Below are 24,850 nucleotides of genomic sequence, written 5' to 3' on the forward strand. Positions count from 1 at the left end.
GAGTTGTGTATGAGTGCTTTTGTCCAAAAGTGTTTCAGTGGGGTTCTGGCTGAATCTGCATGTGCATTTCTGTGGCAATGTACATTAGAAGCCTAATAGCTGCTCCTCATTCATATTCCTCTTCCTCCCATTGAAAGTGAGAAGTAGTAAATCAAAACCTTGCAGTGTCTTTGGGAAGGCATGATCCCTGCAGGGACTGAGATCTTACCAGTGCTCAGGGGGTTTAAACAAACACTATACCCGGGGCTGCCAGCCAACCACAGCTGAGAGTCTCACTTCTTGCTCCCTCCACACTCCTCCATGAAAGCTTTCAGCAGCAGTGGGTTAAGCAACCTGTCTGGCAGTGGAATCTTATTAGCAATTTGGAGCCATGCCGCACAGAAGGCTAGGCTATGCTGTTTTCAGCTGTTTGGCTATCAGTTTGCATAATGAAACAGGTGATTGTTTTCCCCCCATTCAGACAGCTGGGATTGGCAAGGATAATGGGGAAAGAGGGTAGCTAATTGGCCACAATTAACTTGAGATTAAAAAAAAAAGAAATATATTGTCCATCACCAAATGGTTCCCAGAGAAAAGTGCATCTGCACGTGGTTGTCTATATGTTACAGGCATTGTCTACTCCAGAAATAGCTACACTGGCAAACATCCCTAATGGAGATGCAGCGCAAACCAGAAAGAGAGTTCTGTTGCTGGTACAGCTTAATTTTGTTCCCTGAATTGAATAAACTATGCCAGCAAAAAGACCTTTTTTTTTTTTTTTTTTTTTTTTTTTGCTGCTGTAAGTGCATCTACTCTAGATCTTTTCCCAGCATAGCTATGTCAGTCAGAGGTGGTAAAAAATCACACCCACAACCAACCCTGCTATGCCAATGAAACATTGAAGTGTACACCAGGCCATAGTGTGTCCAATGCTGTGTGATGTATGTGGGGATGGGTTATGGCATCTGTGAGAGAGACTGAGGCAAGGCATGTGTGTATGCATGTCACAGAACAAAAGACTGTGTGAGATGCTGTGTGTGCACGGTATGTGAATGTATGTGCATGAACCTGTGCTTGGGTATGTGTGTGCAAGAATGAGAAAGAGAGAGATTTAGTTTTCCACATGTTGCCTGAGACAAATTGTCTTCATTAAGATGTGCTGGAGTGTCCGAAAGTATCTAGCCACACACGCAGTGAAGCTGCTGTGTGGCTTTCCCCCAGGATTGAGCTTCTCCTAGAAACTAGAGATGGAAAAGACCTACTCGGTCATCTAGTCCAGCCGCTGGCCTGGGCAGGGTTGTTCCTGACAGTACGTTTTTGAGAGCTTTGTCCAGTCTAGATTTACATGTCCCACAGGATGGGACTTCCACCACTTATCTTGGGAAACGGCTTCACAGCTTAACCGGGTTCAGTCTTAGGAAATGGCTCCTGATAATCAGCCTATATTTTGCCTTTCTGAATTTCATCTCATTATTCCTGCCTATATCCCACATGAGGTGAACCCTCACTTGGCTTATGTTTGATTGATTCACATGGTGCACTAGGTCTCCGCATCATCCCCACCTGGGGCCAATCTGACTGTGACCCCTTTACAAAGGCATCACATTAAAAAACAAACAAATCAAAACCAAAAGATACACCATTGTTTCTGTTGAGATATATACTTATAATCACCCTGGTCACTTTGCTTCTGGACAGTATCCCGTTGCCCCCTCCTTCATCTTTGTCTTTTTTAGATTCAGAGCAGAGATAGTGCCTTGATCCACAGGTTTCAACTTTCCAATGTGCCGGGGGCGGGTGGGTGCCGGACCCCCGGCTCTGCCCCAGTCCTCACCCCCACTCCACCCCTTCCCCCAAGGCCCACCCTCACCCTGCCTCTTCCGGTCCTGTTCCAGCCCCTCCCCCAAGCGCACCAAACCCTCGCTCCTCCCCCCTGCCCTCCAGAGCCTCCTGCACACCGCGAAAAAGCTGATCGCAGCAGGTGGGAGGCGCGAGGAGAGAAGGGGAGGTGCTGATTGGCGGGGCCCGCTGGCGGGTGGGAGGCACTAGGGGGGGAGCTGAAAAGGGGGCTACCAGTGAGTGCTCAGCACCCACCATTTTTTACCCATGGGTGTTCCAGTCCCGGAGCACCCACGGAGTTGTGCCTATGCCTTGATCTGTAATTGGAAAGTGCCTAATAAATTTTTACTGCTACTGGAATATATATCATCAATATCATCAGAGGCTGCGGCTGTATTCCTTTCCTTCCAAGGGCTTGTCTGCATGCAAAACTTGTACCACCCCAGGGGGACAATTACATTCGTGTAAAGGTGTCTTACACCCGCACAGCTCATCTCCATAGGCACCTAAGGAGTTGCATAGGCACGACATCTGAGTGTAGAGCAGGCTTAAGAGACAGCACTGCTCATTCCTTAATTAATAAGAGTTCCCTCATACAGACACTTCTCAAGCTTCAGTCCCAGCTTGTCCCCCTCACTTTCACTCAGACATCAGACTTTTCCATTTCAGACACTTTTTCTTCCCAAGGCTGAACCCAGAGTCCCTTCCAGTTGGCTGCAAACTCCCAGTTCCTCCCTTTCTCCCATCCCCACATTTCCTCTCCCCGCCCCACACTGACTTCCCCCATCAGCCCCTTCCATATACCCCATGACAGGATTCAAACCCAGGACTCCAGTGGTGAAACATCAGTCCCTTGACTTCTCCCATCATTTACAATGAAAAAATACACTGCCTTGATTCTAAAGTGTGAGGGGAAAATGTCATATCCAACATACAGCGTTGGGAGGTCCTGAAATGCATTCAGTTCCCTCAGGCCTTGCTCTTGTGGTTTATCATATTCACAAATACCCTTTGGTGTTCCAAATTCCCTGGCCTTCTTGGGCATAGTGCCTTGCTCTGGGCACTGCTTAGATGAGTCTCCAGGGGGGGATCAGTGTTAATGCTGCTAATGTGCTGCTGACCGTAACAACACTGGCAAAGAATTAGATTAAACTTCCCCACAAAGGTGTTGGGAGGGGGGCAGGTCCCACTTAGCAAATGGGCAAGATGCAAGAATGTCAGCAGGTGAAATAGTGACACCGCTGGGTCAGGCAAAGAAACGGAGCAAACTGGGAACAATTCAGAGGTGACAAAAAAAAAAAAAAGAAAGGAAGTTCAAAAATAGCAAGTTTAAAAATAGTTGTCCTTGTAAAATGGCTGAGATGAAAGCCGTGATCCAATTGGTGGAAGCAGCTTCCGCCACATGGAATTATTGCCAAAGAAATGCTCACAGTGGGACTAAACAGTCTCTTCAATGACTGGATCGCTATGCACATGTCAGCTCTGAGCAGTCTCTGTACTAAATGGATCACTACCAACCTCAAGGCTGTATATTCTCTTCTCTGACCAGACTGCATCTCAGGGCTATTTATCACCCACATCATCACGCACTCGCTGGGGCTAGGTAGCCCCTTCACTGCCTCAGTCGCTACACGCACATCACGGGTCTGCAGACTCTTCACGACCAGGCCTTTGCACACACACTCACCATATACACATCAGGACTGGATCACTATGTACACAGTCCATGCAGCCTGTTCGCCGCAGGGCTATCGTGTTTCATCAGTGCACACCCATTGGACTATAAAGCCTCACCTCAGTCAGATCTCTAGATGCACCTCAAGCCTCTTCACCAAAAGAAATCCATGCTCCCACTGGGATCACTTAGCCTCCCAATCAAGCAGAATGCGAAGGACACTTCACACACTAACCCATGATACGATAAGCACAGACTTAGGGCTTGTCCACATTTAAACTGCTATAGCGGCACACCTGCAGCCCTGTAGCGCTTCATGTAGACACTATCTATGCCGACGGGAGGGATGCTCTTGTCAGCACAGGTGGTAGCGAGGTCAACAGAAGAATTCTTCCATCAATCTAGCGCTGCCTACACAGGGACTTAGGTCAGCTTAACAACGCTGCTCAGGGACGTGGATGTTTTACACCCCTGAGAAACATAGTTTTGCTGTCCTAAACTCCCTTTGTAGAACAGGCCTTAAGTGTGACAATTCAGTGGGTTACCAGATATGAGTTAAAATATCCGTAGCTTTTATTTGTGCACATGCAAGTGTAGAGGGTGTGGGTCATTCATTCTATGGGCCACCCTTCCCAACATGAAATCCTACCATACATTCTCTATTATGCAGTCAACCTCCAATTAAAATAGAATGGGGGAAAAAGCCGTGTAATAAACTTCCAGGCAAACAGTGAGAAGGAAAAGTGCACACACATATGTTAGGGGAAATATAATCAGAAACACAGATATTCAATGGGAGGGAGAAGCCTGGGATTCAATAATAGTGAAAAAGATCGAGGCGTGACAGTGGACAGCACGTTAGACAGGAGTTTGAAAAGCAATCTGACTGCAAAGAATAGAGATGGTCAAAAATATTAAGTTTTCTGACACATCAAGGAGACACATTTTTTGCAAAAAAATTCCATTTCTGACCAGCTCTACTAGAGAAAGCCAATGAAGTTCTGGGATTTATATTCAGAGGTATGTGATGATGGAACAGAGCGCTAGTAGTGGCTAACCTGCCCATGCTGCAAGCTGATCTGCACGTGGGTGTGGAGTACAATAACTCCTCGCTTAACGTTGTAGTCATGTTCCTAAAAATGCAACTTTAAGCAAAATGATGTTAAGCAAATCCAATTTCCACATAAGTATTAATGTAAATGGGGGGGGGTTAGGTTCCAGGGAAATTTTTTTCACCAGACAAAAAACTATATATTATATAGATATACACACAGTATATGTTTTAAACAAACAATTTAATACTGTTCACAGCTATGATGATTGTGAAGCTTGGTTGAGGTGGTGAAGTTAGAGGGTGGAAGAGGGAGAGATATTTCCCAGGGAATGCCTTGCTGCTAAATGATAAACTAGCACTCAGCTGAGCCCTCAAGGGTTAACACGTTGTTAATGTAGCCTCTCAGCAAGGCAGCATGAACATGAGGGAGTGGAGACAGCATAGCAGACAGCGACAGACACACACCTTGTGTGTGGGCGAGAGAGAGAGATGCACATTGCCTCTTTAAGTAAGCTGACCCACTCTTAAGTGCATTGTCTTTTTAAGTGGATCAAGAAGTTGAGACAGCAGCTGCTGCCCCAGGCTCTCTCTGTCTCTCTCCATCCGTGTCCCCTCCCTGCTCTATATGGAGAAGGGGTAAGTGGGGTGCAGGAGCAGGGGAGAGGGGGACACCCTGACATTAGTGCCCACCCCCCCAGCAAGCAGGAGTCTCTGGGAGCAGCTCTAAGGCAGAGAGCAGGAGCAGCACACGGCAGTGTGGCGAGGGACAGATGAACTGCCAATTGATAGCCTGCTGGGCGGCTGCAGCATAGGGAACTTAGGGGAGTGGGGAGATGATAGGGGGAGATGATAGGGGGGCTGCCGGTCCACCCCGGTTACAAGCCCCCACCAGCTAGCTGCAATGGGCTGTTCTTCCTGCAAGCAGTGGACAAAGCAGGCGGCTGCCAAAGACGTTAGAAGGGAGCATTGCACAACTTTAAATGAGCATGTTCCCTAATTGATCAGCAACATAACAAGGAAACAACGTTAATTGGGACAACTTTAAGTGAGGAGTTACTGTACTGGATACTGAGGTGAATGCCTGGCCCCATTGAATTCAATGGAAAAACTCCCATTGACTTCAGGGGAACTTGGATTTTACCCTGAGTAATTGTAAACAGTAGAATTCTCTTCAGAGTAACTTTAAAAACTACCATTACTTATATTGCAGTACCATGCAAAGGTCATGGTAAGAATCAGGGCCACCTTTCACTAGGCTTTGTATAAATATATAGTAAAACAGAGTCCCTGCCCCATACAGCTTGCAATCTACATTATTGAAAAAATAAATGTAGCATCAAGTTGTACCCATTGCTAACCCAAGCAACCTAACGGTCTTTTTTCATGTAACCCACATCCTCTCTTTCTCATGTCATGAAGCTTCAGAGTTAAAAGCCCATTGAGATGCATGAAGCAGTTCACAGCTCGTAGACTGTAAACTCTCCTAAGGCAGCAGAGCCATTGTCTTTTATTTGCCTGCAAAGTGCCACGCACATTTATGGTACTACATAACTAATCAATAAAAATAATCTTCGCTTCTTCCTCTGCTGGCTTATTCGGAAGCAGGAAACAGAACAAATCTTTGTTCTTTTTTATTACAACTCTCAGAAGGCTGGCATTTCCCAGAATGCCAGCCAAATGAACATGTAGGTGGCCAAATATAGCTGCAATCCCCAAAGGGTTAATACCGAGTGAAGATTACGAGAAAAAAAGGATCAGAAAATTGTTAGTGATGCCAGTGATGTGCCAGTGCAGTAAGGGTAGATTATAGATTCACAGATTCCAAGGCCAGATGGGACCACTGTGATCATTTAGTCTGCCATCCTACATAACACAGAGGAAGTTAGGGATAGGGGGAATCCCCTCACTCTGCCATGAGTGCAGCAAAACCCAAGAAGTTGAATCTCCCTTTGCTTGAAGGTATGAATCAAACCCAGAGCCTTACTCAGCACATTTGCTCCTCCTGTGTCTTATCTGCTTAAATTCCTGACAGAACCACATTTGTACTGCCGTTAATTCTGAAAAGCCGCATTACAAGTTTTTACTGCCATTAACCCCTGCAGAGCCATGGAAGAGAGAGGATCCTGTGAGTCAAAGCTAAAGCGCATCATAGCCTCGCCATGTCCCAAACTACTCTTGTCTGAGCAGAGGTTTAAAAAAAGAGAGAAATGAAAGCAGAAAGGGGAAAGGGAGAAAGAGGATGTTTCAAACCCTGCTGATTTTAAACATTCATAGCTTCAAAACTATGGAGCCAATTTTCTTCAAGCACAGTGGCTTGTTTTGAGGATCTCACTGAAAACTTGAAAATCAAGCCCAGCCAGAAGACTGTACAATTTGTGCTGTAACTCACTGCATGTATAAGGGTGAATAAGAAATTCCAGTTTGATTGTTATTATACATCTTTGTAACTGATCATTTATAATGATGTGCAGAGAGATCATCAGATGGCATAAAAGTCTGGAAATTCAGAGTTAAAAGTGAACCTCGACATTCAGTCTTGTGTTGTACAGTTCATAGACATATACTATATTATGCAGTGACAGAAAGCTCTGCAGATGTGCATCTAATGTTAACTAAAAAGGTTACTTTTACACAGAAGTCAGCACGCAATTCATGTATGGTAAACAGTCTCGCTGGAGAAGCACTGGAGAAAGAAGGGCAATCTTATTCCATTGCAGAATTCTGTTTTCCAAATAGGATGTGACATAAGCCAGGATTCTATGAGCATGCGAGATAAACCCTGCTTTACACGCAACAATACAGAGTTAAAGTTGCTGTGTGATCTTTAACTATGAATTGCCTGACTTTTGTCCAGCTAACTCAGAACCTCAGCTAAGGTCACTTGAACAACACAATTGTGCTGCTACAGAAACAGTGGCACAACTTCCACCTTTTCAAGTTGCCACATACAAGCCTCTTTTTGTCACATAAATCCACACAAATATCACAAAAAATATTGGGTTAGTGTTAAGTGCCCTCCTATAAGCTCCACTACTACCTCCAAGCCCCGTGGCCAGAAGTTTCCCCTCCTGCAGGTCTTTTAAGGTGCAAAGCAGATGAGCCCTACTCCTGCACTCCTTAGGAGATCTGTAAATATAGACAGTTACCACCTAGCATTCTTCCTAACCTCCTCCTGAGCAGAGATCTGCTATATATGACCACACAGCCCAGCAAAACACTTGGGCATGTGCTTAACTTTAATCATGTGAGTAGCAGTCCATTGACTTTAATGTGGCTAGTCACATGCTCAAAGTTAAGCACGTGCTTAAGTGCTTTGCATATCTGGGGGCCTGGTTGTATAACTTCGGTTTAATGTGCTGCACAGCCCATGGGGCCTTCGCCTTAACATTTCATTAACCTCTTACAAAACTGTAAATACATGTGAAACCTAGACAATCTACATTAATTTACAAGGAGCTAGATGGCCACTTCTCTGCACTTTATGTCAATTATGAGATGATCATTTTCATGCTTTGCTTTACTAGGTTCTTAGGCATTTTCAACAAATGCATAGACCCTATTTATTTTCTTAAATTTATTTTTAATTAATTTTTCTCATCTCCACAGGCATTATTTATATGCACTGCTGGCCGCTCGCATTTGCTTTTATTCTGTTACTACTGTATATGAATGGGAATGTGTGTGTAGCTAGCAGATTATTTCAAACATTATTTCATTTATGTTCTGATTTCTTTATGTATTGCCTTCAGAAAACTGAAATACAGCAGCCACTTGTTTCTCCAAGCCTGTCTGAAACACTTATTATCAGAAATCGGGTTATGTCCCCTGATTAAAGCCAGGAAAAACCCAGGCCCAGGAGCTGGATGCAGAAGTCTGAAGCAGGGACATTTGGCAAGAAGGCAAACAGCTACAAGAGGGGTAGACCCTATTGGGACACTACAACTGGAATGCATGGACCTCTGTGAGGTGATTCACCTCCCTGGAAGAGGAGACCCCTTCCAGAGCTGTTAGATTTCTATTGACCTCACTAAGGTAGAAGCTTGGACTTTGAGCACTTACTGCTAGTTCAAGCAGGCCACGATTGCTGAGTTGTCTGTCTTTCTGGCCTGCATGAATATGAATCAGAGGGCAAGATTCGCTTCTGCTGTTCTGACCCCTTTGTGCTGCGCAGATCATGTCACAAAGGAGCCAGAATCTGACCACAGCTGCCAAGCTGAACATCCACAGACGGAGGGGACTTTTCAGCTGGCATAAAGCCCTCAGAGTTGACTCTGACACCAACTGCCCCAACAGTCAGAGGATGGAGGGGCATGGCAGGTGGGCATGCTGGATTGTGAGGACAAATGGAGAGAGGTGTAAGATGTGCTCCACAATGCCAATTCACAGCTGGCACATGATCCCATAGGGACCAAATGCTGCCTATCACCATGATAGCAGTGGCCCCTAGGCTTCTTTCATTTACACTGCAGACAGAGCCACTTGAGAAGATGGGAGCTGTAGCCCCATTCCAACTCTCCTTTGTAGTGTCAAGCAGATCTTAGCTCAGGAGAGAATTTAGCTTAGTGCACCTGCCAGGTGTCCTGGTCTCACAGGTTGAGGACTCAGCTGCACGTGGGCCAATTTTGGCTTGCCTCCCTGGTGACCAAGAGCCAGGACTGCTATGGGGCACAAAAAGAGGAGTCCTGGGAGAGGAAAGAGGCTGGTTGCTGAAAGCTGCCTGTTCCTACTCCTGCAAGCAGGGCTGTAACAGGGACACCCAAGGAGGGTGTGATGTGGCTGAGGGAGTGCTGTGGCAGGGAGAGGAGACAATACCCTGGAAGGGATGAACTTTAGGGTTTGGCCAGAGGGCCCAGCCACCTTAGCAACCTGGCTATGTCAAAAGTTGAGAGAACATAGTTCATGTGAAACCTGCAGCTGGATGGCCAGTCAAGTGTAATCCCCCAGGAACAGCCAGGAAGGAAGGTGCGGCAGGGAAAAGGTTGTTAATAAATTGTGCCCAGAGCCAAGGACCTGATCATAACTTGGGAAAACATCCACTGAACTTTCTATGTCATAGTGAGAGTCAACTGTCTCACAGCTGGCCTCAGCCTCTCCTCAGTGAGCCCTGAAGAGTAAGCATTTCAGATGGCTTGCACTGTGTTTTGTGCTATGATGCTCCTCTAGCGGGACTTCACATCACCAGGACAACAGCCTGGGTTCCACTAGCTGAATGAATCAGAAGGGCAGAGAATTTCCTCTCTAAGGCCTGGTCTACACTAGGAGTTTATGTCGAATTTAGCAGCGTTAATTCGACTTAACCGTGCACCCGTCCACACCAGGAAGCTAATTAGTTTGACCTAGAGGGCTCTTTAGTTCGAATTCTGTACTCCTCCCCGACGAGGGGAGTAGCGCTAAATTCGACATGGCTATGTCGAATTAGGCTATGTGTTGGCAGAAATCGACCTTAGTAGCTCCGGGAGCTATCCCACAGTGCACCACTCTGTTGACGCTCTGGACAGCAGTCCGAGCTTGGATGTTCTGACCAGCCACACAGGAAATGCCCAGGGAAAATTTGACACGCTCCGGCGCCTTGTGGATGTTCTGCAGGACCGCAGGCAGGAGGACAGAGCCCCCCTGCGCTGTATCTGCAACCGCCCACCCCCGCCACGAAGTCCCAAACCCCCCTCACCCAAAGTAACAAGAAGGAGGGGCGACAGGGGCCGTGAAAACTATCACTGCACCCCTGCAGAGTGCACAAATACAAGAAGGCTCTCATTCCCTAAATGTTGAGAAGTCCTTCCCTTCCTGGCTCACTGAAGCCCCAATCCCAGTTTCATCCCCTAACTGTGTAGTTGATTATTAAAAGTAGTTTGCTGTTAATTACTATTTTCGTCAAGTTTTTCTACAGAAGACTGTCTGTGAAGGGTGGGGGGGGAAGGGGGTTGTTAATTGCATAGGACAGTCACCTTTACCAGGGTACAGACACGGGGGCAGGATCAACAGCAGGTCACACACACAGTGCAGTCAGTAGGCACCCTGGTCGGTCTGGGAGGTGTTTTCCATGTTCTGTGTGGGTGGGGGGTACGTGACTTTGTGGCATGGGAGGGCAGTTACAGAACTTATGCAGTGGTCCTTGTCCCGGACCACAGAGCCACGCAGCAGGGGAATCTGTAACCATCCTCCCCCGCCACCAGGTCACGTAGCCCCCGCACACAGAGTCCCGAAAAGGAGGGATGGCAGGCTCCGTTGAAACAACCAGTCCGGCACTGCAGACCGCTCTAGGAGCAGGAGCCTATCATTCCTCGAGTGTAGAAGCGGTGTTAACATCACTGCACACCCTACCCACCACAGTCTGTATCCCTGTTTCAACCCTTTAATGCGAATTCATTAATAAAGAAAACGTTGTTAATTAACAATGTTCCATTAACTTTATTTTTAAACGTGTGTTGGAAGGGGGGAAACGTGGTGAACGGGGTATGTAACCGCAGAAGAAAGTCAACAGTAACTGAAGCAGGGGCAGGTTCAGCTTCTCTGTAAAGAAACTGAACAGTCACAGGTTACCCTGCTCCCTGAAGAACCTAGCTTTCAAAGCCTCCCGGATGCACAGCGCTTCCCGCTGGGCTTTTCTAACTGCACGGCTGTCTGGCTGAGCGTAATCAGCAGCCAGGCGATTTGCCTCAACCTCCCATCCCACCATAAAGGTCTCCCCCTTGCTCTCACAGAGATTGTGGAGCACACAGCAAGCTGCAATAACAATGGGGATATTGGTTTCGCTGAGATCCGAGCGAGTCAGTAAGCTCCTCCATCTCCCCTTGAGACGTCCGAAAGCACGTTGAATGATGACAGTTACCCAAGACCACCCTCGACACATTTTTCCCCCCAGCATGCATTGTGGGGAAATCCCAGAATTCAAATGGGCAGCGGGGACTGCGGGATAGCTTCCCACAGTGCACCGCTTCCAATGTCGATGCTTGCCCCGTTAGTGTGGACTCACAAAGTCGAATTAGTGTCCTTAGTGTGGACACACAAATTTGACTTTGAAAGGTCGATTCCACAAATTCGAATTAAGTTAAATCGAACTAATCTGGTAGTGTAGACATACCCTAAGGGTCTAAGCTAACTTGGACTCTTACTCAGGTGTTGCCCCTAATCTCTTTCTCATCCACACACAAAACCATCTCACCTGAGTTTAGTGGTGCTTTCAACCTAAGCTAGCTGGTGCATCTGGGGCTGTAGGCTAAAATTAGAGTGGAGGCTTTCACTCAGGTAGAAATCCACCCATCTTGCAGTGAGGACATAGGCTAAATCACTTGAATGATGACAGTTCTCCATTTCCTTCCCACAGTTCCCCTCTAAGGGACAGAGAAGTTCTCCTGCAATTGACAGGGAAAAAATCCTAAAATGTCTCAGCACAAAGAACCATGGGATATACCCTAAGACACACTAGGGCAAGTTCAGAAATAGTTAAGATTCAGTAATGTGAGTAAGGCTATGGCTACACTTGCACTTCAAAGCGCTGCCGCGGCAGCGCTTTGAAGCGCTAAGTGTAGTCAAAGCGCCAGCGCTGAGAGAGAACTCTCCCAGCGCTGTCCGTACTCCACCTCCCTGTGGGAAATAACGTACAGCGCTGGGAGCCGCGCTCCCAGCGCTGGGGCTTTGACCACACTGGCGCTTTGCAGCGCCGCAATTTGCAGCGCTGGAGAGGGTGTGTTTTCACACCCTACTGCAGCGCTGCAAATTTGCAAGTGTAGCCATGGCCTAAGTCTTTACTGTAGGGATGTGCACATCTGGGTTAGGCTGACCCAGGTGGTCAGACCAAAGTAACAATCACCTGGTTAATGGCAGTGTAGACAGCTCCCAGCAGAGCAGTGTAGTTCAGTGAGTCACCCACAGCCCCCTCTGAGTAGAGCGAGTAAATGGAAAGGTTAACTGGTGATTAGAGATTTCTTGGGACCTTTTGAAAAGATCATCCACACATTTGCTTAGGGGATTCTTGGAGCCAACATTTCCTTCAATGGATAGGGGATTTCCCTCCCCAAAATTGGCTACAGTTGAATCTACTTTAGGGACCACAACACAGGACATGATTTTATCAGCGGGAAGCCTTATCATCTGGAGGAATTAACAGATGAAGTATAGTGAGCAGCCCATGTATTAATTTTTGGACAGCTGTCTGGAAAAGAGTAGAACTGTCAAGCTTGTTCTCTTCAGAGATAGCAGGGAGCACATCAGCATCAGGCACAGGAGAAAGGGGGTGAACTTTAGAAGTTTGGTAAGATCCCTGCATAGCACCAGCAGGGCCTCTGAGGAAAAGTGTTAGGAGAGGTCCTAAAGAAGACAGTCTTTACAAAACTGGGCATTTAAATCCATATTATTAGGGGCTACTGGAGAGAGAGGTCTGGGGAAGCCAAACTTGAGAGTCTTGCACGGGGGTGGGGGTGGGGGTGGGGGACTTTTTGGCCCAAGAGCCACATCTGGGAATAGAAATTGTATGTCAGGCCATGAATGCTCATAAAATTGGGGTTGGGGTGTGGGAGCAGGTGAGGGCTCTGGTTGGGGGTGCAGGCTCCAGGGTGGGGCTAGAAATGAGGAGTTCAGGGTGTGTGAGGGGGCTCCGGCTTGGGGCAGGGGAATAGGGTGCAGGGATATGTGTGAGGGCTCCAGCTGGGGGTGCAGGCTCTGGGGTGGGACTGGGGATGAGGCGTTTGGGGTGTAGGAGGGTGCTCCGGAGTGGGACTGAGGGGTTCGGAGGGTGGAAGGGGGATCAGGGCTTGGACAGGGGGTTGGGGCACGGGGAAAGGTTCAGGGGTGCAGGCTCTGGGTGGCGCTTACCTCAAACAGCTCCCGGAAGCAACAGCATGTCCCTTCTCCAGCTCCTACGTGGAGGCACGGCCAGGCAGCTCTGAAAACTGCCCCGTCCGCAGGCATCGTCCATTCAGCTCCCATTGGAGTGCTGGAGGGGGACATTGGAGTGGGGCCATTGGAGCATATAGGAGGCAGAGGGGGGCCATGCTGTGGCTTCTGGGAACCATGGGGAGCGGCCCCTGACCTTGCTCCCCAGCTGGAGCAGGGCAAGCCTCAGACCCCACTCCTCAGCAGGAGCTCGAGGGCCGGCTTAAAATGGCTGGCAATCCAGCCCACGGGTCGTAGCTTGCCCTGGTCTAGCACCTTTTCTAGAGCAGATCCTTACATCCAAGGAGACACTATCAGTGGAAATGTCTTCAACAGTAGTTGCCTTGAACTTGATTGATGATAGAAAGCCACAGGTGGTGATGGTCTTTTTTTCCTTCTTACTATATGTGACATGTTGGACTCCTCCACCGTTAAGGTGGTGGGATCCTCAACCTACTATCTTCATGCTATTAAAGGCTTTTGCTAGCAGATCCAAGAAGTCCCAGGCCTTGTCTACACTACAAGACTATTTCGAATCTACTTAAGTCGAATTTGTGGATTCGACCTTATGAAGTCGAATTTGTGTATCCACAGTAAATACACTAATTCGAATTTCTGAGTCCACAGTAACGGGGCTGGCGTCGACTTTGGAAGCGGTGCACTGTGGGAAGCTATCCCACAGTTCCCGCAGTCCCCGCTGCCCATTGGAATGCTGGGTAGAGCCCCCAATGCCTGCTGGGGGGAAAAATGTGTCGAGGGTGGTTTTGGGTAACTGTCATCATTGAACCGTCAATCACGCCCTCCTTCCCTGAAAGCTCCGGCAGGAAATCTGTTCGCGCCCTTCTCTTGTCAGTTACAGCACGTACGCCACAGCACTGCGAGCATGGAGCCCGCTGCGATCATCGCTGCACTTATGGCCGTTGTCAACTCCTCGCACCTTATCGTCCACCTCTTCCACAGTCAGCTGCTGAGAAATCGGGCGAGGAGGCTCCGTCAGCGCGGTGAGGACAGGAAGTCACAGAGTGGCGCAGACCTCTCACAAAGCAGGGTACGCCGCGCCGTGGAGATCATGGTGGCAATGGGTCAAGTTCATGGTGTGGAACGGCGATTCTGGGCCCGGGAAACAAGCACGGACTGGTGGGACCGCATAGTGCTGCAGGTCTGGGATGAATCACAGTGGCTGCGAAACTTCAGGATGCGTAAGGGCACTTTCCTTGAACTCTGTGACTTGCTGTCCCCTGCCCTGAAGCGCCAGGACACCCGGATGCGAGCAGCCCTGAATGTGCAGAAGCGAGTGGCCATAGCCCTCTGGAAACTTGCAACGCCAGACAGCTACCAGTCAGTAGCGAACCACTTTGGCGTCGGCAAATCTACCGTGGGGGTTGCTGTGATTGAAGTAGCCCACGCAATCGTTGAGCAACTTCTCTCAAAGGTAGTGACTCTGGGAAACGTCCAGGACATCATAGATGGCTTCGCCGCGATGGGATTCCCAAACTGCGGTGGGGCTATAGATGGGGACTCACATCCCTATCCTGGCACCAGCCCATCAGACCAGCGAGTACATTAACCGAAAGGGCTACTTTTCTATGGTGCTGCAAGCACTGGTAGACCATAGGGGACGTTTTACCAACATCTTCGTTGGGTGGGCGGGCAAGGTTCATGACGCGCGTGTGTTCAGGAACTCTGGTCTGTTTAGACGCCTCCAGGCAGGTACTTTCTTCCCGGACCACAAAGTAACGGTTGGGGATGTGCAGATGCCTACAGTGATCCTCGGGGACCCAGCCTACCCGCTAATGCCCTGGCTCATGAAGCCCTATACAGGCGCCTTGGACAGAGAGAAGGAACTCTTCAACTACCGGCTGAGCAAGTGCAGAATGGTGGTGGAGTGTGCTTTCGGACGTCTCAAGGGGAGATGGCAGAGCTTACTGACTCGCTCGGACATCAGCGAAAAGAATATCCCCGTAGTTATTGCTGCTTGCTGTGTGCTCCACAATCTCTGTGAGAGCAAGGGCGAGACCTTTTTGTCCGGATGGAAGGTTGAGGCAAATCGCCTGGCTGCAGTTTACGCTCAGCCAGACACCCGTGCCGAGAGAATATCCCAGCGGGAAGCGCTGTGTATCCGGGAGGCTTTGAAAGCTAGTTTCCTCGGAGAGCAGGGTAACCTATGACTCTCCACTTGCTTTCAAGAGAAACTGACCCTGGGCCTGTGTCTGTATGTGTCGATTTCGATCTGCGGTTACATACCCCGTTCTCCAAGTTTCCCCCACTTCCAAAGCACGTTTTAAATCAAATTAATTGTTACACTCATTATTAATAAATCTTTGTTTTACTTTGCATTTCTGTTCAGTTGTTGAAACATGGACGCATACTGTGCTGGGCACGGTGTGCACTGATGTACAGATCGCTTGTTCCATAGAGGAATGACATCCTCCTGCTCCTACATAGGTCTCTGGGGTGGGGGACGGTTGCAAGTGGTTGTGCATCAAGGGGAGGGATTGCAGGAAGGGGTGGGTTTGCAGGAAGGGGCGAGTGGTGCCTTCTTTGGATAGGGGTTTGGATGACGGCAGTGGGCTGCGGGTTTGGGCGTAGGAAGGGGTGAGGGGTGTGGGGGAAGGGTGAGTATCTGTCCGTGGATGAGGGCTCTTGCTGGGGCTCAGGGCAGCGGAGAGGCTCGTTGCTACGGTGGAAGTGCATGGTAAGGGCAGCGTGCCTTAACATTAAGGGGGTGGCAGGCGCTAGGACCCTGGACAAGCATACACATCACAGAATGACCCGGGGCAGCATACACCACACAGAGTGACCCTGGTGCCTACTGACTGCAGTGTGTGTGTGCCCTGCAGTTGATCATGCCCCCAAGTCTGTACCCTGGTAATGTAGGCTATATCGTGCAATTATAAATCCCCTCCCCCCCCCCATACAAAAAAAAATCCTCTGACACGAAAGACGTGACCAAAACAGTGAATAACAGCAAACAGCTTTTAATAATCTAATACACAGTGGGGGGATGAAACTTGGATTTGGGACTGGGTGAGCCTGTAAGGGAAGCACTTCTACAAATGTATAGCTTGAGAGGTGTGTGGTACATTAGCGCTATGCAGTGGTGCAGTGACAGTTCTCACGGCCCCTACCGCCCCTCCGTCTTGTACTTTTGGGTGAGGGGGGGGCAGGACTTCTTGGCGGGGGAGGGCGGTTGCAGATACACTGCAGGGGGGCTCTGTCCTCCTGCCTGCGGTCCTGCAGAACATCAACAAGGCACCGGAGCGTGTCCGTTTGCTCCCTCATTAGCCCAAGCAGCGTTTGAGTCGCCTGCTGGTCTTCCTGCCGCCACCTATCCTCCCGTTCGATGTGTGTGCGATGCTGTTGACATAGGGTCTCCCTCCACTGTGTCTGCTCTGCCGCCTCGGCTCTGGAGCATGCCATCAGTTCCGCGAACATCTCGTCCCAAGTCTTTTTCTTTCGCCGCCTAATCTGCGCCAGCCTCTGCGAGGGGGATGCCGGGGCAGTCCGGGAAAGAGCCGAAGCTGTGTGATGGGAAAAGTAACTGATTTCCTTGAACAAATACATGTTTGCGAACAGTGAACACAGTCTAGTCAGTTTCTCTGAACAAGACCATACAGGGCAACAAGTCTCATGAGATCTCGGGCCAAGTTCGAGATTTCGGAATACGCTCTCATTGGCTGCGGCATTGCACAGGAGAGCGGACAAGTGGGGAGAGACAGCTGAATCCGTCTAGCAGACAGTCCTGGTAAGCCTTACAGTACATTCTGCTTATCAGTTAATGGATAGCTGTGCCCTCCCGCTAAAGACAATCTAGAAATCATATACTCTGACCCTTTTCCAGCCACTCCCGCCAGTGCACGGGAAAGATCAATGTATGCTTTTCCTATGTGGCCTACAACACGTGGCTGTTAAGCGAGGGTCATTGTTATGCAAAGTAAAAGTCAACCATTCACAACAGTAACAATACACTAATTGCCCTAATTAGATGCAGCATTTCATGAACGAGATCACCCTGAGGCGGGTCCCTCGGAGTCACAAAGAGTGGATGCTAAGGGAAGCCCTGCAGAGACCAGGACCATATGCGGCCATGCTTGTGGAGGCGATGATTCCCATCTACATAAGGATGTCCTGGCGCGGAAGAGTGTGCTTCCACGGAGCACCCAACAAGGCATCTCTCCCCAGGAACCTCCTGCGGAGGCTTTTCGAGGACCTAAATGAGACCTTTCTTGAATTGTCCCTGGAGGATTATTGTTCAATCCCTATATGTGTGGACCTACTTTTCATATAGTTTTTCATTGAAAATTTTATATATAGTATTTCTATTTTTTTATACCTGTTTTATAAAAAATAAATGTTTACATGTTTCTAGCACTTACCGCCTGATCCTTCCCCTGATTCAGAGTCCGGGTTAACGGCCAGGGAGGGTTGGTAGGGGATCTCTGTGAGGGTGATGAAGTGATCCTGGCTGTCAGGGAAAGCGGTTTTGTGTTCGCTGTCGCCTGCGCCGTCCTCCACAGACCTTCCTCATCTTCCCCATCGGCGAACATCGAGGAGGAACTGTCCAGGTTCACTATGCCATCCACTGAGTCCACGGTCACTGGTGGGGCAGTGGTGGCAGACCCACCTAGAATGGCATGCAGTGCCTCGTAGAAGCGGCATGTCTGGGGCTGGGCTCCGGAGCGTCCGTTTGCCGCTCTGACTTTTTGGTAGCCTTGTCTCAGGTCCTTGATTTTCACGCGGCACTGCATTGCATCCCGGCTGTATCCTTTCTCTATCATTGCTTTGGAGACCTTCTCGAAGGTCTTTGCATTCCGCTTGCTGGAGCGCAGCTCCGACAGCACAGACTCCTCGCCCCACACACCGATCAGATCCAGGACTTCCCGGTTTGTCCATGCTGGGGACCTCTTTCTATTCTTGGATTGGCCGGACTCCTCTGCTGGAGAGCTCTGCATCGTTGCAGGTGCTGCGGAGCTCGCCCCGATGTCCAGCCAGGACGTCAGATTCAAAGTGCCCAGACAGGAAAATGAATTCAAATTTTCCCGGGTCATTTCCTGTGTGGCTGGTCAGAGAATCCAAGCTCGGACTGCTGTCCAGAGCATCAACAGAGTGGTGCACTGTGGGATAGCTCCCGGAGCTACTAAGTTCGATTTGCATCCACACCTAGCCTAATTCGAGCTAGCCATGTCGAATTTGGCGTTACTCCACCTGTCGGGGTGGAGTACCAAATTCGAACTAAAGAGCCCTCTAGTTCGAATTAAATGGCTTCCTGGTGTGGACGGTTGAGCGGTTAGTTCGAATTAACGCTGCTAAATTCGAATTAAAGTCCTAGTGTAGACCAGGCCTCAGAGAGGAATGGGAGGAAGGCCAAAATCCCTTACAGTGACCAGGCCCTCAGCATTAGCTTGAGCTATTTTGTCCACTGACCCATGTCTTGCTAGAGGCACCTGTCCCTCTCCAGAAAATGTGACAGGCTGGGAGGTTTTTGCTGCCCCAATGACTGCCAAAGGCAAGATTTCAGTGGTTTGGCATGTTGGGGAAAGAGACTCCCAGAAAGCCTAGGTGCCCTGGACTCCTTCCAAGGATGTACGTTTGTTCTCTTCTTGGCTTTCTGTGATTTGTCAGCTATTGTCTCCTCACAGTATCCCTTCTGCCTAACCAACTGGGACAATGCAGCATTCAAGTCCTATTTAAACCCTGTATTGAGAGTGTAAGTGGGGCATAGGTAATATATGAACTTGGGGGGGGGGGGGCTCTGCACAGGGGTGAATTTCAATCAGAGAGACTAGGGCATTTAACAACTGCTCAAGGACATATGGATTGCTGCTTGAAAATTCTGTCATTGGTTGCTTGTGCCTCTTCAGGTGTGAAATGAGTGAAAATCCATTAAGATGTAGTCCTAGCTTATTTACACAGAGGGCTTTTGGCTGAAGTAGAGCTTTCCTGGCCTCCCCCTCACTGGGCATTGGCGGGATACATTGCAGAGTAAAGCTTGGGCCTGAGATGCTATGAAACCCCCTGAAACTGTTGCTAGGCCAGTTTCACCTGGTTCCAGATTTTGTTGCAAAACTTTGCAATTCTAACCCTGCTGCACCATTGGCACTGAAAGCCATGTTTGTGTGATGCCCTGATTAGCTAAATATATTTTATCTTCTCTGTTCTGATAAACTTGGGTTGTTGTGTAGAAAATATCCAAAACAATTATAAATGTATAAACAAAGTGGGGGGAAGAGGACCCAGACCCACTTCATTCCAGCAACCCTACAATAACATCCTCAACAATATGGCCAAGGTCCAGTGCCCTCCATGAATCTGAAGCTGTGTAATTTGCCTCAGAATCAACTTCATATTTTATACACACCTCCTCATGGGTGTGAAGAATACCTTAAAAATATGCACAGAGTGTGAACAGATGAGTAGTTGTCTTCCTGAGTCTGCATGCATCCTGAAACAAGACTTGGAGGCACACTCAGTTCAATGGGTTGTTAATGGTGAAACCTACTAACGATAAATTAATGGCAACATTTAACTGTTTTAGTGATGATCCATTTAGTAGAAACTTCCAGCTAACATGTTTATCCCACAATCCCATACAATGCCCAGGCTTTCTCTGGTGCCAAAAGCCCCAATTATCCCTTACCCAGCTGTCAAAACTTCCACCTTTCTGCCTGACTGCTTCTACCCTGCAGTAACATGTTGTCAATACAAAAAACTGTGGCACACTGAAATGTGAGAATGTGGAGACAGCATGAAACAAAGTGAAGATATTATCAGAACAAACACCACGAGGGCTACCGTACAGATTGGGGTTATTCATTGATAAGAACATAAGAACGGCCGTACCAGGTCAGACCAAAGGTCCATCTAGCCAGTATCCTGTCTACAGACAGTGGCCAATGCCAGGTGCCCCAGAGGGAGTGGACCTAACAGGCAATGATCAAGTGATCTCTCTCCTGCCATCCATCTCCATCCTCTGACAAACAGAGGCTAGGGACACCATTCCTTACCCATCCTGGTTAATAGCCATTAATGGACTTAACTACCATGAATTTATCCAGTTCTCTTTTAAATGCTGTTATAGTCCTAGCCTTCACAACCTCCTCAGGTAAGGAGTTCCACAAGTTGACTGTGCGCTGCATGAAGAAGAACTTCCTTGTATTTGTTTTAAACCTGCTGCCTATTAATTTCATTTGGTGACCCCTAGTTCTTGTATTATGGGAATAAGTAAATAACTTTTCCTTATCCACATCACTCATGATTTTATATATCTCTATCATATCCCCTCTTAGTCTCTTCTTTTCCAAGCTGAAGAGTCCTAACCTCTTTAATCTCTCCTCATATGGAACTCGTTCCAAACCCCTAATCATTTTAGTTGCCCTTCTCTGAACCCTTTTCTAGTGCCAGTATATCTTTTTTGAGATGAGGAGACCACATCTGTACACAGTATTCGAGATGTGGCCGTACCATCGATTTATATAAGGGCAATAATATATTCTCAGTCTTATTCTCTATCCCCTTTTTAATGATTCCTAACATCCTGTTTGCTTTTTGACCCCCTCTGCACACTGTGTGGACATCTTCAGAGAACTATCCACGATGACTCCAAGATCTTTTTCCTGGCTTGTTGTAGCTAAATTAGCCCCCATCATATTGTATGTATAGTTGGGGTTATTTTTTCCAATGTGCATTACTTTACATTTATCCACATTACATTTCATTTGCCATTTTGTTGCCCAATCACTTAGTTTTGAGAGATCTTTTTGAAGTTCTTCACAGTCTGCTTTAGTCTTAACTATCTTGAGCAGTTTAGTATCATCTGCAAACTTTGCCACCTCACTGTTTACCCCTTTCTGCAGATCATTTATGAATAAGTTGAATAGGATTGGTCCGAGGACTGACCCTTGGGGAACACCACTAGTTACCCCTCTCCATTCTGAGAATTTACCATTTATTCCTACCCTTTGTTCCCTGTCTTTTAACCAGTTCTCAATCCATGAAAGGACCTTCCCTTTTATCCCATGACAGCTTGATGTATTTCATTCCATTAAAAATGCTATTTTAAAAAAATGTACATGAATCTGTCACAGAACTTCCAGGCTACTGCACAGAAGTATTGTCTACACTAGGGGTCCTGGCCCCAGAACTGAGTCTATCTTGTCATAGAATAGATGGGGCCTTGACTATAACAAGCCAGGTTTGCAATAACAAGCCAGTGTGTATAGTCAAGTTCTCACTAGCCACCACATGGTAACAAAAGGGTTTGCAGCCTCATGCTGAGAGGCCACCCTACAGCAATAAAGCAGTTTGAGCAGTCCTTGGTTGAATAATGAGCTCCAGGCTAAGAAACGAGAACCTACAGCTGCATACTCATGAGTACCCATATAATAAAAACAAACCAGCGTGCACAGCCTACTGCTCATAAACAACCCTACCCTAAGTAACCAGTGACCGCTGTCCTGCACACATGAGCAATCCTGTCAGAGCAAACCAACGTGTACCGCCCAGCATAAGTGATTACTCTGAGGTAACAAAAACCAGTGTGTGTAAACAAGGGATAGAAAACTGTTCAGAAAAGAAAAGCATTTCTGTTTTGAGTTTCTAAGTGTCTATTCATAACAGTGAACATTAAAATACAGGACCACTGGTGTAAATCAGTGCATGGACTAACATCAATAGATCGATAGTAATTTATACTAGCAGAGTATCTGGCCCACAGATTTTATAACATGATATCCAGTACTGTTACCCCATTGGTCCTTTGCACAGTGCTTTGAACATGTAAAGTGCAACTATTTTTCAGTGATCAGTCTTAGCACTATTTAACCCAGACACTGTATCAATGCATTGGTTGCCAATGAGAATGGGTTAGAGAGGGAGCAGCCTCTGCTATGGTGAAAGATGCTTTCAAATTTGGAGTGGATCAGTTACCTTTTTGTCGCTCAGTCCAGACACTTGGTCCACGTACTCCTCTTGGATCATGAAGGCAGCCAGGTTGGCCGTATAACTGGCCAGGAAGATGACAGCAAAGAAGGCCCACACAGACACCATGATCTTGCTAGTGGTACCTTTGGGATTCTGCACTGGCACGGAGTTGTTAAACACCAGACCCCACAGCAACCAGATAGCTTTGCCAATGGTGAAAGAGGGTCCACCTGGCTCTGGAGTGACCAAGGAACAAAACACAGGCAGTGAAAACCTCAAGATAAGCAATCTGCAGTTCTACTTACTCATGCAACATGATCACTGGATTAATATTGCCATCTGCTCCCACAGCTGTAATGCACTCACATCTGTCCTTGCAGTGGCACTAAAGCACAGCCTCACTCTGAAAAGTGACTTTGTAATAAATGGCAGCGTGGACTTCCATGTTTATCATGTCTTCAGGATTTTGTTGACAAATTAGTACAGTTTACAAGGAAAAAAGATGCTTTTTTCTAACTCCTAACTGCTGCCCGGAATCTGAAAGTCAAACTGTTCCTTTCTGCTTTGGCCATCATCACTAGTAATAAAGATTCTGCCAGATGAATTCTGCCCTCTCTTACAGCTGCTCAACACCACTGCGCTCCAATTACTTCCTTGGGGACGTGCGTGCAAACTAGCACCCTCAGTGGGCTGGCCCAGGCATAAGTAAGTGCCCAATCTGAAGGGCACAGGGTTGCACCAGTAGCCCTACAAATGGATCTCCTTTTGCCATTCTGTTGATGATGCATGAGCCAGAAAAGAGCCCAGCTCTATCTCCCTGAGCTGCGTTGGCTCTGAGCAGCAGACAGTTGTAGAAAAACAGTCAGATCTTAGGAGTACTTGTGGCACCTTAAAGACTAACAAATTTATCCCCATTTTACAGATAGCTAAACTGAGGCACAAAGAGATGAACTGACTTGCCCAAGGTCACCTAGCAGAGTCCAGTGGCCAAGTCAGGAATAGCACCCAGGTCTCCTGAGTCCCAGTCCAGTGCACTATCCACCAAGCCCCCCGGTGTGGTATTGAAAAGGTAGGGCCATACTCCCACCTACTGCATTGGTGGAGCATCTAGTGCCAGCAGTGGTGCTACACTTAGATATAGTCTTTGTGCTGCTTATGGTGACTAGGGCTGACCTCTGCAGAGGAGCACAAGGGAAGGAAGATTTCTTGCACCTTCTCTTCCACCCATGTCAGGCCAGCTACACCCTAGCCCTTCAAGAAAACCAATTGTTTTATTCAAAATATAACTTTAAATGCAAGTGGCCCAATTCTACCCTTGGACGTGCACACACAACTCCAGCTGACTCCAATGGGGATGTATCAGCTGGCAAAATTGGATCCTCCATATGAAATGGGACAAGTTAGCTATTGTGAGAAACATACATTTTTGCACTTCCTGGCTTTCTGAGTGCTTATAACTGTAATGTTAATATGACATTAGCATGGTTTTGTGCATTGCGTTAATTTATTTTTAAGAGAAAAGAGGAGAGAGAGAGGCTAAGAATGGGATTTTCAAAATGCCCTCATAACTTAGGGGCGCAAGTCCCACTGATTATCAGTGCCTACGTCACTACGGGTCTGTCTACATTGTAATTAAACACCTGCGGCTGACCTGTGCCAGCTGACTCTGGCTAAGGGGCTGTTTAATTGTCATGCAGACTTTTGGGCTTGGGCTGCAGCCCAAGCTCTGGGACCCTCCCACCTTGCAGCCCAAGTCCGAACATCTACACTGCAATTAAACAGTCCCTTAGCCTGAGCCCCACAAGCCTGAATCAGCTGGCACGGGCGAGCTGCCTGTTTTTAATTGCAGTGTAGACATACCCGTAAGTGCTTTTGAAAATTCCACCCTAAAACACTAATCTCTCAACTGATTTCACAGCATATTTTCACAACTGCATTGTCAACCACAGAACTACACAGTGATGGGAGTAGGGTGACCAGATGAGAGGAAGAAAATATAGGGACACATAGGGGAGCGGGAGCGGTCCGCAGGCAGAGTAAAAAAAAAAAGCTGAGTGCTGCCGGCGGAGCGAAATATCAGGACAAACACCTAAATATCAGGACAGTCCCGATTTTATCGGGATGTCTGGTCACCCTAGATGGGAGTATCAAAGTAACCTTAACTAGAGCATTAGCGGCCAAGCAAACACTATAACATCCACATCTGCACTATTACACACACCTGTACTAACAAAAACATCTGTCCGAACATGTAATATTTACAACTATTCCGACATACTATTAATTGCATCTGCCCATACAGCTAGTTTAATATCTGCATCTGGCTGCACAGCTGTATTAATATAGCAGCTGATTGCACATCTGTATTAGTCTCTCCTTTTAACCTCATAGCTATTTTCATCTGCCCATACATCTGTTTAGATATGTGCATCTGCCCATACATGCTGTCCACAGTTCAGTGTTATTAGAGAAGTCCCCACTGGCATAGTTATACTTAAGTCTCTGACGGTATT

General features: G+C 47.7%; 1 protein-coding gene across 1 annotated transcript in view; it reads right to left on the bottom strand.

Moving 5' to 3' along the window:
* Positions 1–24,850, bottom strand: part of GRIN2B (glutamate ionotropic receptor NMDA type subunit 2B) — a 330,192-nt gene that overhangs the window by 19,427 nt on the left and 285,915 nt on the right. Inside the window, exon 10 of the mRNA XM_045001048.1 lies at positions 22,344–22,573. Within this exon, the coding sequence (XP_044856983.1) occupies positions 22,344–22,573 (230 nt within the window). The remainder of the gene's footprint in view (positions 1–22,343; positions 22,574–24,850) is intronic.

This window comes from Mauremys mutica, chromosome 1 (assembly GCF_020497125.1).
Source record: "Mauremys mutica isolate MM-2020 ecotype Southern chromosome 1, ASM2049712v1, whole genome shotgun sequence".
In the NCBI taxonomy this organism is placed as follows: domain Eukaryota; kingdom Metazoa; phylum Chordata; order Testudines; family Geoemydidae; genus Mauremys; species Mauremys mutica.